Raw genomic sequence first — 17,202 nt, 5'->3', positions numbered from 1 at the left:
TGAGGGCAGAACAATTTCTCCTCCCACTCACAATGCCCAGCTCAGAGCAGGCAACTCGAAATGTGCTTGAAATTTAAGGGTAAGCTTTGTAATGGGAACAGTGTGGAATCAGAAGGCTAGGAGGTACAGACGATCACTCTAATTTTTAAAACATCATATGAACAGGAAGGTAAGAAATGCCCCCTCTGCCATCAAAGCTAGGACACACTCTCTGAGGCCACCAGTTCTGTTTTTCACAGTCACACTGATGATCGCAAATATTTCCCTATCAAAGCCACCCTCCCTCACCACCTCGATGGAAAAAAAAAACAGAACTCAATATTGTCCCTTCAGAGGAAGCCTTTATTGTAACATAAAATACACAATTTTGTGACTGCCCCAGATTGTACACAATACTTTTTTGGTGGCTACATACTAATCTGCCTCAACACTAAAATATGTATCTGAAATAATTTCACAAAGTTTTAAAAAGAAAAATTATAAAAAGTTTACTTCCACTTTAAGTTCTATTCACTTTTAGTCTCCCCACCCCCCCTACAAAAACCCGGCACATACCACACATTGAAACATTTGATGACTTATGTGTGTGCGTGTCTGGGGGCGAGTGAGAGGCAGAGGAGGTCAAGACTTGCCACTGCCTCTTTTGTGGTTTGCAGGAACAGGGAGAAAAGAGAAAACACAACGCAGATAGCGAGCATACCTTTCAGTCAAACATCTCTCCCGTCTATCAGCGCAGCCTCAGGAAAACGGAGGACAGGTCAGCGACCGTACCAGCATGGGACCCCTCTGCTCGGGGCAGCCACGCTCTTCGGCTCCCGTCCCCCCAATCTCCAGTGCTAACTGTCAAGGGCAAGCTCTGCCCACAGCACACCCTGGGGCTGGGTCCCTGCCAACGTGAAAGTGTGTCAGTCCCGCCCCATCGGGGCCGCTGAACTCCAGGCCGGCCTGCCACGGCACTCAGGGCACTCAGGGCACTCAGGGGCCGGTGCTGGTGAAGTCCAAGGGGCAGGCAGGGAAGGGCTCTTTATGACTGGGTCCGAGAGCGGTCAGGCCTCCTCCTCCCGCTTCCCCAACACTCATCCTCATGGGTGGAATTTTAATCAAATCTTGAGGGGTATGTAAAGGGCTTAGCGACATCCTATGTCACTGCTGGTATCATGGAAGGGTCGGCCTGCTCCTCAGAGGCAGAGAGATTCTACTGCCTGGCATAGAAAAATAAATCAGTGTATGAAACCAAGCCAGGGCAAACAGCAGCTTTTAAAAAGTCATCTTCCAATAAATAATTTACTACAGAGGAATATTTTCCTTTAACATCAAAACACTGATAAATTCAGAAGTCATTTTTGTAAAAAAAATATGTTTATTTACTCACATGTATAAAAATAAGGTTTTTAGGGCCATTCTCTCCTGGTGTGGTCATTCCTTCTTTTGGAGAAGGGGGCCGGGGGTGAGTGACCTTTAGGCCTACCCCGAAAGCTATACCTGCTTCCCCCTCTTCCCACCTGACTGCGATAGACGGTTCCTTCCTTCTGGGGTAAAGCTACGGAAGAAATCGTGGACGTTGTACTGAAGCTGTTTTGTTTGCTTTCTGCAGCTTACCAAACTTCCTAGGAAACCCACTGACTGTGTTGCCCCAGATTACCAACGCTGACACCCAGTGGCCCGTACCAAGTGGGCAACAACGTCGCTGAGCATGCTGGCCCCGGGTTCGAACTGCACCCCCACCGGCCCCTCCCTGAGATGGCCCGTGTGGACAGTGAAGGGAATCGAGGTGACCTGGGTGTGAATGGCACAGGACCTGCCACAGGAAGAAAGGGCTGTGATATCAGATTAGGGTGGGAAGAGCAAAACAAGAAGTCCTGATTTAGAAACAAAACACCAGTCAGCCTGTGCGAGTGGCCACCATCAGTAAGCCGTGGGGTAGCCGCGCAGAAGGACGGGCAGACCAGAGGGCAGCTGCCCCGGGTGGCAAGGCAGCTTTCTCAGCGCCTGTGGGTCACGGCTGGCCTTCCACTCTGGCTGCGACACAAAGGACATCAGCACTGTAAGCTGCGGTTATGTGACCCTCTTTTCTTTTCTCTGGTTCATCAAACGTGTCTGCGCACGTGCACACACACAGAACTGAGGGGTAATTCACACAGTGGATGGAAGGAGGGGGAAGGAGAGAACATGTAGATGGGTTCAGTGTTACTTAAAAAGCAACTACCCATCAGACAACCCGTGACTTCCCTTGCCCCAACAATCACTGTATGTCCCCGCTTTTTCCCATCCCTACCCAGGAAAACGGGAGTCCGGGAGAGGGAAGGAGGGAGGACGGCTTTCTTTTTCAAAAGGCAATTTGTACATTTCAGAGGAAAGCAGAGACAATCACGGTTATATATCAATTGCTTGGCAGACACAGTGACAAATCTCACAGGAGAGGTGCTTTCTCCTCCCTTTGTCCTTCTCTGACTTGAACAGCCACATGTCAAAGTTCAGCCACCCTCTGGACACATGGCCAAGTTCCAGGGTTCATGGAACTACTGCCTTTTACACAAGGTTAAAACAACCACAGCCACTGTTTACGGCCCCAGTGCTGCAACTAAACTCTGGACAGCAAGGGGGAGAAACAGCCCAATGTGAAAATTCACCCACACACACACCCACACACCCTCACACTCACACACTCACACACGTTCCCTTCACTGGTGCCACCATGCACAGAAACACTAAAGTCACAACTAGTATTAACACTTCACATTATGAGTATTGTTTCCAAAGAGAAGCGATTCATGGAATTAAAACATCCACAAGAGTAACTCCTCTGGCGAGGACGAAGAAGCTAAAGATGGAGATGGGGGCGTCATGACTGCGCGTGAGGGATCCACTGACTGTCCATAGGTCGGCCCAAGAGCTCTTCCACACGCCGCGCCACATCCATTGTGTCATCCAGATCAAAGTCCCCATCATTGTCAAGGACGGGGTCAGGGCTTGGGAGAAAAAGATAAGAGATAAAGGGAAGGGGAAGGTTGCCCAAGGCCAATGATGAGCCACAGAGACCACCCCAAGCCCCACACCCCACTGGGTGAACAGCCCAAGATGGCCTGTGCCCTTGGCCTAGGCTTCAGGGGAAAGATGCTCCTGATCTGAACAGTGGGGAGTGGAGTCCTTTGCTATTTGGACGGAGAGGCTCAGGCTAGAACACCCACCCCAGCTGTCCCTAACCCTGGCTGTCCACACATGTAAAGCCCATGTGCTCCTTATACAAAGCAAGAAAAATCTACATTTTGAGAGAGAAGAGTAGTTGACATTTGCCCAACCCCATTCTAAACTACCAATACCTTCTGTTCAAATCTCTGTCTCCCACCTGGGCATATGCTGGTGCCTGGCCTGGGTGGTCTCAGACCTACAGGAGCTCTGGGTCCCTTTGTCCACCAGCCCCCCGGGGCCCAGCCTGAGCCCCAGAGAACACAGCCCCAGCCCCAGCTCCTCCCTGCGGAGCCCCAGAGAACACAACCTACTTCTGTGGGTACAAGTTATAATGAGCCTGGGGGCACACGGCTGGGGAGGGGGCCTGGTCCATGTAGGTGGCGCTGGCCCCGGCAGAGTCTGCAGACGCATTCACAAACCTGCAGGAGGAACAGGAGAAGCCTCAGTGACCTCAGGGCAGCGGCTGACTTGGGGAGGGCTCAGGGGGCATGTTTACATCTCTTTGGGGTGTGGAAGCACAAAGCGCCCCCTGGGTCTGGGGGTCCGGCTGCGGGAGTGGGGTCCTGGGTCCTGGTCCCATTGAGACTAAGCTCAGTTCCCTCTCCAGGGCTGAGCCAGGTTTCAGGGGGCCAGGGAGTGCTGGGCCCTACAGGGCCTATAAGCGGGAGGGGCAGCGGTGAGGGGCGGAGGGGGGGCGGGGGGAAGGGAAAGGAGGCAGCAGAAGACCAGGGCTGGACCCTGGACACTTACTCAGGGACCACTTGTTTGATCTGTGGCTTCACGTATCCGTCCACCGCTTTAGCTGCCGAGGGGGGGATGGTGATGAGAACCAAAGTTCTCAAAGAAATGAAAATGCAATCTCCCTTAAGAATCACAGCTTTTCTCATGACAGGACACAAGCACCTAATTCTATCTTAGGATCTGATACAAACACTTAATATTTGAATCTGTTAGGGGGACCTGGTGTAGGAGAAGCCTTAATATTAAAACTGCAAGTTAAGATATCTTCCGAGTTGGCTTGGATGTGTTGATAAATTCTTCAAGCCACAGAAAATGTATGCTCCAGGACAAATCTAAACCAAACATTAATTGCACACTAAGTGTAAAAAGAAAAAAATATCTTAAAAGTTTAAAGTCACAGATGTGGCAGAGCGGCAGGATTTGCTTTGTGTCCCAGGCAACAATACTGGGAGGAGATCAGAAGAGAACACAAAAGGGAACACACTGTCAATCACAGAGAGAAGACCACCGTCGTAATTAGAACTTTAGAACTGCCCACAAAAGAAATGGGTTGTCTTGGGAAAAACTGATTTCCCGACCCCTGGAGATCTTCAGATGGAAGGAGTACAAACACTTGTCAGGGGCTGCACAGAGAAATCAAAGAAAGGAATGAATTTGACTTGGTGGCCCCTGGAGTTACTCTGACTCTGAGAATCTCCTCTTTTAGGAAAGGGAGTGTCACGCAGGTGTCTGTGTGCTCTTTTGTGTCTGTGGGCTTTCTACATTTGCGGGTAATCTGATGGTCACTCATCCAGGTGAGTGCTGTCCATGCCCCGTGGCTGGTTAACAAGAACGTCCGTGTGTCTCTCTTTCACTCTCCCCAGAACCTCCACTGGGATGTGGGAGGCTAGGGGACAGATCGGAGAGTGGTCTGGTCAGCCATAGTTACCTTTTTAAGAGGCTGACTGTAGAAACCCAGTTAAGTGAGTAGTAGGAATGTGATAGTCTGAAGTCGGTGAATGAAGTCTCATTTCTTGGGTATGTGAGTATGGGAATACATATAATCCTAATGATGTCAGACAATGAAGATGACACTAAGGTCAAGAGGATAAAAAGTTTGTCAGCGAAACAGTCCAAGATGATGAAATGGCACACGGGGCACAAGTTGCTTGTTACCCTAACCTGCTTCTTCTAAGCCTTCAAATGTCAGGAGCTGCCTTTTTATAATACTGCATGCTTTTTGTGCTTTACAGTTTCTAAAGAATTTTATGGATTGGCAAAAAAGATAAAACCCAAAGAAATGCTGTAGAAAATAGGATTTAAAAACCTAAACTAGCTGTGCTAACAGAAAAAGAAACCATGGTAGATTTAATCTAAAATACCGCATAAATGTGAAAAATTTTGGCTGATATTCCCACCTAGAAATAGAATCATCTTTGCAGGATGGGAAGGCATGATATAAAAGGCTCTATACAGGAAATAGGTTGATGAATGATTAGGCTGTATAGAAAATACAAGTTTTGTACTTCAGCAAAATAAAACTTAAATGTTAAAAGAACAATGACATACTGAGAAAAATATTTGCTATATATACTAAAAGGCTTATTTACTATATAAAAGTTCTTACACCTTATTAGGAAAAGATGGAACCCCGAAAGAAAAATGGACAAGGAATAGAAACACACTTCACAGAAAAAACAGAAACAGCCAGTAACATGGAAGTGAAGAAATAGACTCTGCAGCTAGACTCTTTGAGCTCAAACCCTGGTTTGGTCACTTTCTAGCTGTGTGGACTTTGGCAAATTATGTTACTTCTCTGTGCCTCAAGTGCTCCTATGTAAAGTGAGGAGAGTAACAGACGTGCCTCCCAGACCTGTTCTGAGGATTAGATGAGATACTATATGAAAGCTGCCCAGGAAGGGCCCAGTGCACAGGAAGTACTCAACAAATGTCAGCTGTTATTACTCTAGTTACAATTTTGCTATTATCATTATGCAAAAAGACATTTGATCTTACTTAGAATCAAAGAAATGAAAATAAGAACCAAGACACCATTTTTATGCCAGTCAGACTGGCAAGAATGAAGCCAGTGAACAGAATCTATGACTGGCAGGGGATATGGAGGAGCAGGTGGTCCAACAGACATCGGTGGGAGTGAGAACGGATTCCCCATTCTGGAGGGTGATTCTGCGAAGATCTGTCAAAATGCTTAAAAAGTATGTATATCCTTTGATACAAATTCTACTTTAGGAGTTTATCCCAGGGTAGTAGTTGAATAAGATTAATGTACCAGGTTATCTCAATATTTTTTATTTCTTTATTTTTATTATTATTAGTTTTTAAGTCAGCTCTACACTGAACACGGAGCTTGAACTCATGAGCTCAAGATCAAGAGTCACACGCTCCACCAACAGAGCCAGCCAGGCGTCCCCAGCTTATCTCAATATTAATTCACAACAGAAAACTGTGAATAACTTAAATTGTCAGTCTCAAATATCCTATGACTTCACTCATAGGAGGGCTTTAAGATACAAAACAGATAAATATAAGGAAAGGGAAGCAAAAATAATATAAAAATAGGGAGGGGGACAAAACATAAGAGACTGTTAAATATAGAGAACAAACAGAGCGTTGCTGGAGGGGTTTTGGGAGGGGGGATGGGCTAAATGGGTAAGGGGCTTAAGGATTCTACTCCTGAAATCATTGTTGTACCATGTGCTAACTTGGATGTAAATTATAAAAAATAAATTATAGAAAAAGAAAAAAAATTGTCAGTCTCCCAAATCAGTGACATCGAATCACTCACTGTACATGGAATTCCATGCAATCATTATAGTGATGTTGTAAGATTATACTTACAGACCTGCAACTCTGCCTATGGTATATATAATTTTTAATTTATTTAAATGTTTTATTTATTTTTGAGAGAGAGAAAGCGTACAAGCAGGGGAGGGGCAGAGAGAGAGAGAGACGGAGACATAGAATCTGAAGCAGGCTCTGGGCTCTGGGTTCTGAGCCCAATGCGGGGCCTGAACTCATGAACTGCAAGATCATGACCTGAGCCAAAGTTGGACGATTAACAGACTGAGCCACCCAGGTGCCCCTGCCTATGGTACATTTTTACGTGGAAAAAAAATCAGATCACAAAAGATGATGGATAATACGACCCAAACCGTTTACTGAACTCCAAGCCTGACATGATCTGGCACCCCTATTGCTCTGCCCTAACCTCCCACACTTTCCTGCTCATTCAGCTCTGGCCTACTGGGCCCCCCTCGTGGGGTTTTTCAAATACACCAGTCTTACTCCCACCTCAGGGTTTTTGCACTTCTTCTCTCAACCTAGAAGGTTTTGGTCTAGATCGTTGTATGGCTAGCTTCCTGATTTCATTCAGCTCTGCGCTGACAGCACCTTCTCAGAGAGACCTTGCCTGACCACTCTACTGAAATGCTACCCCCATCCTCCTCCCTAACCCGTCTCTACCCCTTGACTGTGCTTTCTTGTCTTCATAGCATCCGTCACTAAATACATGTATTTGTTTGTTTGTTGTCCTTCCACTACTAGGTTGTAACCTCCACACAGGAAGTCCCCAACAAGCATCTGGTGACTGACTGAAGAATACATATCTGCACAGACAGGGAGAATATTTGCTACACTTTTTTTTTGGTGGTCAATCTCTGAATGAGAGATGCTATATCTATTTTCTTCTCCATACTTTTCTGGAAATTTTACAATTAATACAGAATACTTTTACACTCAGAAAACAATAAAACCATCTCTGTTTTGAAGAACAAATTTCGCCTTTCTAATTTTATTTGATCTAAACTTGTTTTAAAAGCAATTTGAGGGGTGCCTTGGTGGCTCAAGTCGGTTAAGCGTTGGACTCTTGATTTTGACTCAAGTCATGATCTCGTGGGTTTGTGAGATCAAGCCCTGAGCTGGGCTTCACATTGACAGCATGGAGCCTGCTTGGTACACTCTGTCTCCTCTCTCCCTTCCCCTCCTTCCACCTGTGTGCTCTCTCTCTCTCTCTCTCTCAAAATAAATAAAACATTAAAAAATAAATAAATAAAAGCAATGTGAAAAAAGATAATAAATTTGTTCCCTTCAATTTGATATTTGGGGTCAGCAGCAGATATGTTTTCTATATGACTGAAGAATATAGCCAAGGATTTACGACTGCCTTGAATAATACTCAAACAGCAATAACTAAATACTGACTGTGTAGGTTTTCATGCAAGACAGACAGACACACACACACACACACACACACACACACACAAAAACCAAAAGAAAACTCAAATCGCAACAAAACCAGATCAGAATGCATTACCAGTGGCAGGCTCGCATGGGACTGGTGTGTAGTATTTGGAGTACACTTCATCTTTTGGCCGATCAGGAAACACGTAGATAAGGTAATTCAGGTCCCCTAAGCGGTCAGCCAGGGACCGGATGGAGAAGTCTCTGGTGGTAAAAGGCATCAGATTCCAAAACATTCTTTCCTCTAGAGCAATAAACAGAATAATCGTATTCTAAACATGATTTCTGAACAGGAAATCTTAAAAAATCCAAACATGCTACAAATTAAAGACTCTCCGTTAAAACTGTCCCAATAAAGATCTCCATTTAAAATTAACCACAGGTTGTAGTTCAAGTCATTTATCAAAGCCAGGGGGGAAAAAAGCAGGTAATGCATATGGCACTTCCCTAGAGAGCCAATGATCTCAGGTAGTTTCAAGTTCAAATGGTTTTTCGGTCCCTCTGTAGAAGAAATAGTTCTTATGGACTCCAATCCTTGATTGCTGTACAAAACCAACTGAGTGAGACAGGAAGCCTGCCGACAGCCAGAGGCTGCAGAGAGCTGTGAAAGGCTGGGAATATCTTTAAGTCGCAAAAAAAACTAGCAAGCTACTCTTATGTTGAGGATCAGAAGAAAAAGCTGTTCTTGGATGGAAATAATCTGTGGCCATGCCTTTATGTGGATTAGGAGAAAGGAATAATTAAAATGACTCCAACTCATCCAAGTAATTCTTCACTGAAATAAGCTCAGGGTCGAATAAGGCGGCAGACATTTCAAAAGGGAAGCAGCTGAGATTGTGGACAGAATGCTGCATTACAAGTAGCCATGTCAGGGTTACACAGTTTCGTTTCTCAAAATCAGTTAACTGTGTTTCCCGTGATGTGATTCTACAAGGGCTGCCTTAGCAGCAGCAACTGGGTCCTGGTGACACCTTTGCACTCCCTTTCTCAGAGCTGACCGCATCACGAATATTCAGTAAGTCATTTGTCAAAGTAATTTTGCAACAGAAGCAGCTAACCAGAGCCGAGATAGGTTTTAAAAAGGGAGGAACTCACGAGAATCAAACTTCCAAGCAATGGTGATGCCACCGATTTCAGAGTCGCTGAATCTCAGCAAGAAGGTCCCATCAGGCTTGTTAATGAGTAGGTCATGGGCCTGTTGCTTGTTCACGAAACCCAAAATGGCCCTGGATTGCAAAGGCCAAAGGAGCAGAGGCAGAGTGTGATGTTTTAACAGAAGAAAGAAGAGCTTCAACCTCTATTGACTTAGGAAATAAGGATTCTCACCCATCATTCCAATGAGGCTTGAGATGTTTTTTTAACACTTCCATCACACCATCAAACCACTGCCAGAAAGTGTAATTTCGTCCTGGCAAATTCTCCTGGTTGGAGATACAACAGTGAACACAAGAAGGCCAAGAGTAACACTTGGAATATTGCCTGCATATGATTTAACTGAAAAAAATCAAATGGAAAACAAACATCTACACTGTCAGAATCGTACAAACATACATGCCTGTCCGAGTTTTACCAAATGGTCCTACAATCAAAAAGCTGAAGAGAGAAGAGGAAAGAAGGGAAAAAACAATGATTACCAACACCCAGTGGACCCCTGCTATAAAAACCTCCACCTGGATCTGAGCTGACTTTCTTTGCTGTTTTTGAATTAGGTCATGTAAAACACCTGAGGGGTGGAGGCCGTAAGCAAAGAAACAAAAGTTGGATTTAAAGTCAAAGATGTGGGGCACCTGGGTGGCTCAGTCATTTGAGCGTCTGACTTCAGCTCAGGTCATGATCTCACAGCTTGTGGGTTCAAGCCCCATGTCGGGCTCACAGCTGTCAGTGCAGAGCCTGCTTTGGATACTGTCCCCACCCCCTCTCTTTCCCACCCCTGCTTGCACTCTCTCAAAAATAAAATGCTTGAAGTACACACACACACACACACACACACACACACACACACACACACAAAGATGTGATAGGTGACATCTGAATTCCCCGATGCTAGAGGAGAAGTTTCCTCTACCAGCATTCCCTTTTGTGGGCTGAGGGTCTTGGGGGGAGTCTGGTTTTGCAGGGTCACACAGCAGCGAGCACCAGCGAGTCCATGGGAAACAGCCATGGACTTCTGGCCACAAAAGCTTTACTTCTTTTGAGATATGTTACCTTTTGCTTTGCTCTGTTTCCTTCATAAAGGAAAAAAAATGCACTAGCTGCACACAAAGCCCAGCTTACTTAAATATTCAAAGATCTAGTTTTCTACATGAAAAAAGCTATGTGCTTATCCATCTATTCAGAAACTGCTGATTACGCTGGGCACATTTTATTAGCATCATGAAGAACAAGTGCCCTGGGGCAGGAAGACTCTGGAAGGCATCTGGTTTGGAAGGACTGATCTAATGGCAGCTGGCGGCAGGTCCCTCACCCTGTTGAACTGGGACCAGGACACGGACATGCCATTATAGTCTTCAAGGTGGCTGCTGCTGCTGTTGAACAGTTTCTGTGCCAGGAACACGAGGTTCTCCTTGGTCAGGCCCCGGTTGCTCTGCACTTCGGCCTTGAATTTCATGTTGAGCGCCTCACACAGCTGCGGCCACAGCACTTTGTCGGGCACGGCAAATGGCACCCTGCCCTGCGAGGGAGAGAAGCCAGGATCTTAGGAGAAAACAGTTGCATGATTTATTCATTCCACCCACAAAACAAAAACAGTGATGGCTCAATGTAGTCACACACATTTGTCTTGCTGAGCCTGAGGATAAATTCTAACTTTTATGGCATATGCAGCTCTGTGAGATGCAGAAGGTTCCATTTTGCCTTCTTTACACACAGCCTAGAAGGTAACCTCACACTGTCTATGGTGTTTTGTAAATGAGCTGCTGAACGTACAGTTTAAGCCTACGTTCGAAAGGCCGCAGAAACAAAACGTGACCAAAGGTCTGGTTTACGCCGTAAACCCATGGGAACAGAAATCTGAAAGACTGGTTCTCTAAGGGCAGGCAGAAAGGATGGGTGTGTGCTCACGCACGTATGTGCACAGGTGTGATCTTTGCCCTTGAACTCCAGCTCAAACTGAAAAAATTTCATGCGGAAGAGTGGAAACTGTGAGTTGGACCACTTTACTCAGAAACAGTTTACAACATTAATTTTTAATAAACTGTTTTTTTTCATCCTATTCGGCCATAGTTCCTCCTCTTCTTTTTTCATTATTACAAAAAATTGTTTTGGAATAGGCAATTCCTTCACATGATATAAAATTTAAAAAGCATGGGAGGGTATCTGATGGAGTCACTTTCTTAAACCTGTGTCCCACCCAGCAGGCCCAGAGCATGTAATCTAGTTGACCGTGTGTGCCTCCACAGGTATTCAATGCTTACCAAGAAACACACATTTTTCCTTTCAAAAATTATAAGTAGTAGCATAAAATCCACATGTTCTGCATCTTCCTTTTGTTCACTTAATGCTATCTCTCAAGACCTTACTTATAGCAGCACATTCAAGAAATTTCTTTTTGTGGCTGCTAAATACCCCACAGTCTGGAAGAACAATACGATATTGTTCCTCCGTAGACAGACATCCGTGTGTCAGCCTAGCAATCTTCAGCTATGACAGACAATGCTGCGATGCACGTAAATCATCTGACACATATGCAAATATATCTGTAGAATAAATCCCCACAAGTATGTATTTATTTTAAAACAGTGTGAGATGTACGCCAGTCATTAGCACAACTGAAAATGTTAAAAATGCTTATTTATTTAGGCCAGGCCTAAATAAACTTAGGCAATTTATTCAGTAACGGCATGCTGCAGGAGATGTCGAAGTCACATGGGGAGCGAGCTCGGCGGGCAGGCAGGGAAGGGAATGAGAGAAGAGGGGCACTTCTATCCAGGAGGCTTATTAGGAAGCAACCCAGGCAGAGAGTTTTGAGAGGAGACTCAAACTCAAGATTTGTAGAATGGGCACAGTAGGATTTCTGCTAAAAACCTTGCCTTTTGCAGACAAAATATTGTTCTTTAAAGAGGACCATTGAGATAACTCGGTTAGACTCTTCACGTTAGAGTCACGTTAGACAAGCATTCACTTTTATGTCCTGAATACCTACCATATGGACTACTCTCCACTGTAAATGTACAACATCTACAACTTTTCCTGATGAAATGTTCTCAAAGTGCTCAACAAGCACACACTAGTGGTTTTCTGATTTGATGTATAAGTCAATAAAACCATATTCATTCCCTCAGACAAAGCATCTCGTTCTTGGAGAGACGTGGGATGAATCACATAACCTAAAATTTGGAGCACATCGAATGGCACCCTCATTTATTGGAGGGAAGTTGACAGGAAGCAACTGCTAAGCTAAAGTAACCTCCCGAGAGGTCTCACTTCTGGAAGGAAACTGGGAGTCCCAAATTCCATTCGTGGTCTCACCCAAAGATTCAAATTAATATCTACTAAGTATCGACTATATGACAAGCATTTTGTATTTCGTATGTTACCTAATTTCATTTCTTTCTTTTTTTCTTAAGTAAACTCTATGCCCAACATGGGGCTTGAACTCATGACCCCAAGATCAAGATTCGCATGTTCTACTGACTGAGCCAGCCAGGAGCCCCTGAATGTTACCTAATTTCATCTTCCTAACAGCACTATGAAGCATTATTATCCCTGTGGTGCAGACACTTAGGGAAACTTAGGCTCAAAGAGGGAAAGTGAACTCCCCATGGTCACAACATGAGGAAACGGTAAGGCATGAGTTCAGCCCTTGGCCAGACTCCAAGCCTATGCTCTTTCCATTCTCCACATACTCTCTACCTGCCCACTGTAGAAAACTACAGTTTTCTATGCTTTCCTGGGGAAGAACACATAAAAGAGATTCGGGACACCAGCATCAAGATCTTGAGACCCACAAGTTCGAGGGATTGACTCACAGGCTCTGCAAAAGCATTGTCCCAAAGAACAGTGGCCGTCGCATTGTTGTCCTGGCTGCCATGGACAATCACCACCACCGGGAGGGAGAGAGTCTAGAAAGACAAAGGAAAAGGGCTGAGCACCCAGAGCGGCACACTCCTGTCTTGCTTTTGTTTTCCTCTATCACAACATATTCATTCTCTCTTCAAGTTTCAGTAAATGTCACCCGTGAATACAGAATCTCAATGGCTCCAAGAATCACAGGACTTTACACAATGGTGCAATCTTAGAGATTTTCGATATTTTATTTATTTTTTTAATGTTTATTTTTGAGAGAGACAGAGCATGAATGGGAGCGGGGAAGACAGAGATGGAAACACAGAATCTGAAGCAGGCTCCAGGCTCTGAGCTGTCAGCACAGAGCCTGACGTGAGGCTCAAACTCACGAACTGTGAGATCATGACCTGAGCCGAAGTCAGACACTTAACTGACTGAGCCACCCACGCGCCCCTTAAGTTTACTTATTTATTTTTGGAGAGAAAAAGAGAGAGCACAAGCAGGGGAGAGGCAGAGAGAGGGAGAGAGGGAATCCCAAGCAGGCTCTACACTGTCAGCGCAGAGCCTGACACAGGGCTCGAACTCACAAACTGGGAGATCATGTCCTGAGTTGAAATCAAGAGTTGGACACTTAACCAACTGAGCCACCCAGGCACACCAATGTTTATTTATTTTTCCCTGTGCAAGCAGGGAAAGGGCAGAGAGAGGGAGACAGAGGATCTGAAGTGGGCTCTGGGCTGATAGCAGAGAGCCTGATGTGGGGGGTGAACTCACAAACCCGGAGATCATGACCTGAGCTGAAGTCAGATGTTTAGCTGACTGAGTCCACCCAGGCATCCCCAGATTTTAGATACTTTAAAAGAGATGTTGCTACGACTTCACTCATATGAGAAATTTAAGATACAAGATAGATGAACATAAGGGAAAGGAAGGAAAAATAATATAAAAACAGGGAAAGGGACAGAACTTAAAAGACTCTTAAATATAGAGAACAGAGGGTTGCTGGAGGGGTGGTGGGAGGGGGGATGGTCTAAATGGGTAAGGGGCATTAAGAATCTACTCCTGAAATCATTGTTGCACCACATGCTAAATTAAACAATAAATAAATATTAAAAATAAATAAATAAATAAATAAATAAATAAATAAGATGTTGCTTGGATCTTTCTGAAGGATACACTAAGTTTCTCAAATGGAGAACAAGAGAAAAGAGAAAGAATATAGAGACATTTCTAAGAAAAAAGAGCAAGTAACAAATGTCTAAGACTTACTACAAACTGTTACTCAAATTCATCTGGAATGATGTTTCTCTAGATTCATTCCTACCTATCTCTCCAGCTATTTTAGTTTGTTATTACTGTAGCTCCTAAGAGAATCTAAGAGATACAGTTTTAAGGATGAAGTCTCCCCAGTTTCTGTTCATTAACAGTAAAGACACTATGTGATCAAAACAACTTTTTTCTTATATAAAGTACACACACACACGCACACACACACACACACACACACACACACCCCACAGCTGAGGGAGGCCTTTACCTTGACCTGAAAAACCAGCTCATTTCCACCAACACTGAACTGTGATTCGAACAGGATTGTAAATTTTTCTTCAGTCACTGACTCTGCTCCACGGCGGTCAGACCTCTTAATTCGCTTCAGGGACTGCAAAGGAGAGAAATAAGAGGACAAAGCCCTCAAACAACCAGGGAAAATGTGTTCTTCCTCTTCTCCCATCCTCACCATGTTCCTGAAGTGCGCGCTCAGGGTGCCGGTGGCTTGGTGGTATTCCATCACACAGCAGTTGTTCAGGATCTCTCCACTGTAGTCGCTGCAGAGAAGAGAGACACTCGACTCTAAACCCACGCATCTCAGTAAACGTGGGGTAGAAATTATATAGGGGGGGCAATAAAGAACGTTGTAAAAACCGACGTCATTTAGAGGAAATGGTAGCTGCTGAAATATACAAGAAATAAATATACATTAACATAAAGAAATTTTCTTGATTTATCCCTAGTAAATGAAAGATAATCATATGTTTCTTTTCACAGAAGAAACTCCTTACACTGTTTCTCTGAGAGCCGGAAGGGGACAGTGGGGCTAATGGGGCTCGTATAATGAATGGCGGAGTCCAGCGTGTGGGCTAGGAGGCCCGAGCACTTCCTCCTGTAGTAAGGACGGAGAAAAGAAGCAGACAGAGGGAAGGGCACACGTACTTGCGGGTGTTCTCATTCTTGAGCAGTGACTTGGCCTGCTGCTCACTGATGATGGTGGCCTTCACCTGGGGGGGGTTCATGTGCACGTTCAGCTTCCCGCCCACCAGCAGGCGCACCGTCGCTGCAAACTTGGTCTGGGTCTTCAGGACCTGAGGGGGCTGCTTCTCGATGATGAATGTGCTGCGGGGACACAAGTGACCACACCAGACATGATGCCGGCTCAGGGCACAGGGTCTGGCTCCCCTGTGGAGGGAGGCTGCCGGGGCTCAGCAGGCAAATGAAGGCACATGGCACCGCCCCTGTTCCCAGGGAGGCCACTGAGAGTCAGAGGAGATGGCTGGAGGGGAGGCAGTGAAACGACTCAGCAGCTGGCATGGGCTGCGGGGGACAAGGGCAGTCCACATGGTGTCCACAACAGAAACTGGGCAAGGTCAACACCAAGCAGCTAAAGCAACTGAGGACAGAGCGGGGACGGGGACCCGAGGCAAACAGAGACAAGGACTCAAGCAAGAGCCCACCCACCCTCACCCCCACCATCAGCAAAGCACCGCCTGCCTCCCCCATGCCAACCGCACGGGGGCTGGGTGTGGCCCGAGGCAGGAATTACCTGGTCACCAGGGCTGAGATGATGTCTGTGATGGTGGCATTGACCTCAGCTAGCATCTCCTCCACTGGGCCAGGGATGGGCAGCTGCTGGCAGAGGTGCTCAGCTCTGCGGATCTGCTGCCGGTTCTGCCAGATGATCTCGGCCAACTTCTCGCACCTGCACGGGAGCCCCAGGCCAACGGGAGGACAATGGCATCACGCCATCCCCCAGGCTCGAGGCTGGGAGGCTCCGGTCTGAGGAGAACGCCCCAAGACCCAGCTCCACCCTCACCCAGGAAGGCTTTGCACCTAAGCCGCCACTCCCGACCACGGAGCGGAGCAGAGCAGAGCGCCCGCCTTCCAGAAACACAGAGAAATACAGAGGCAGCAAGCCTGAACTGGGTCCAATCGGCCCGAGCTCACTCTGCACACCCAGCCCTGCCCCACTCCCCAGCACGGTGACTCCCTTCCTGGGCAGGGGGCACAGACGGGGGCCCCAAAGTCCGCATCAGGAACCAGAACCCCTAGTGAACTAAGTCTTGCCGCAGGACAGAGGGAGCCGGCTGCTCATGGAAACGCAGGAGGCACAACGAGCAGCTGGTTGCACCACTCCCAGCCCCTGCCGCCCCCTCCTGCCCCCCGCCACCCCCCCACACACCATTACCAGGACTGCAGCACATCCAGGCTGCCCTCGGGGGGCCCTCCGTTCCCCGCCAGCTGCTGCCGCCGCTTCCACTGGATCAGTTCATCATCCAGAATGATGGTCTGCTGCTTCCGCAGCAGCTGCAAGGTCTTCTGGTGCTTCTCAGCCAGCTCCTGAAGGCAAGTGGGGGGAACACGCCCAACTGCAGGCCTCGGGAGGCAGGGCTGGGGGCCAGGGACCAGGCCCCAGGCCCAGGCCTTCCCCTCTTCCCAACCTGCTCTGCCTCACACGCCCCCCACGGGAGAGAACGATCTGGCCTCCAGCTCTGCTGGGGCCTGCTCTCTTCCTGGCTCTCGCCCTCTCTCGGCTTCCCCGCGCCCCTTGGGATGTGCACCTCAAGGCTTGGGAGGAGAGGACGCGGATCCCACTCACCACACGGTACTGCTGCAGCGTCTGGGCCTCCCGCTGCAGCCAGGCCTCCAGGGACACCTGCTTCTGCTGGAGGGCCGTCTCCCGGCTCAGGCGCTCCTGCGGATTCAGCTGGGCCAGCTGGGAAAACTGAGCTAGAGGAGGGGACAGGACACCCATGA

At 46.8% G+C, this 17,202-nt stretch overlaps 1 protein-coding gene across 2 annotated transcripts in view; it reads right to left on the bottom strand.

The window, feature by feature from the left end:
* Nucleotides 1–321: 321 nt before the first annotated feature.
* LOC109258541 (signal transducer and activator of transcription 5B) overlaps nt 322–17,202 on the bottom strand; it is a 65,036-nt gene continuing 48,155 nt past the window's right edge. For both annotated transcript variants that reach the window (XM_053893459.1, XM_053893460.1), the window contains 14 exons: nt 17,045–17,175; nt 16,634–16,785; nt 15,992–16,147; nt 15,385–15,564; nt 14,912–14,999; nt 14,711–14,833; nt 13,137–13,229; nt 10,634–10,840; nt 9,496–9,590; nt 9,265–9,395; nt 8,243–8,413; nt 3,940–3,991; nt 3,501–3,608; nt 322–2,969 (listed from right to left, as the gene is read on the bottom strand). In XM_053893459.1, the coding sequence (XP_053749434.1) occupies nt 2,843–2,969; nt 3,501–3,608; nt 3,940–3,991; nt 8,243–8,413; nt 9,265–9,395; nt 9,496–9,590; nt 10,634–10,840; nt 13,137–13,229; nt 14,711–14,833; nt 14,912–14,999; nt 15,385–15,564; nt 15,992–16,147; nt 16,634–16,785; nt 17,045–17,175 (1,814 nt within the window). In that variant the 3' untranslated portion in view covers nt 322–2,842. The remainder of the gene's footprint in view (nt 2,970–3,500; nt 3,609–3,939; nt 3,992–8,242; nt 8,414–9,264; nt 9,396–9,495; nt 9,591–10,633; nt 10,841–13,136; nt 13,230–14,710; nt 14,834–14,911; nt 15,000–15,384; nt 15,565–15,991; nt 16,148–16,633; nt 16,786–17,044; nt 17,176–17,202) is intronic.

Source organism: Panthera pardus, unplaced genomic scaffold, assembly GCF_024362965.1.
Source record: "Panthera pardus isolate Hobbes unplaced genomic scaffold, ASM2436296v1 HiC_scaffold_3, whole genome shotgun sequence".
Lineage (NCBI taxonomy): Eukaryota > Metazoa > Chordata > Mammalia > Carnivora > Felidae > Panthera > Panthera pardus.
This window is presented reverse-complemented; position numbering and strand designations above follow the sequence as displayed.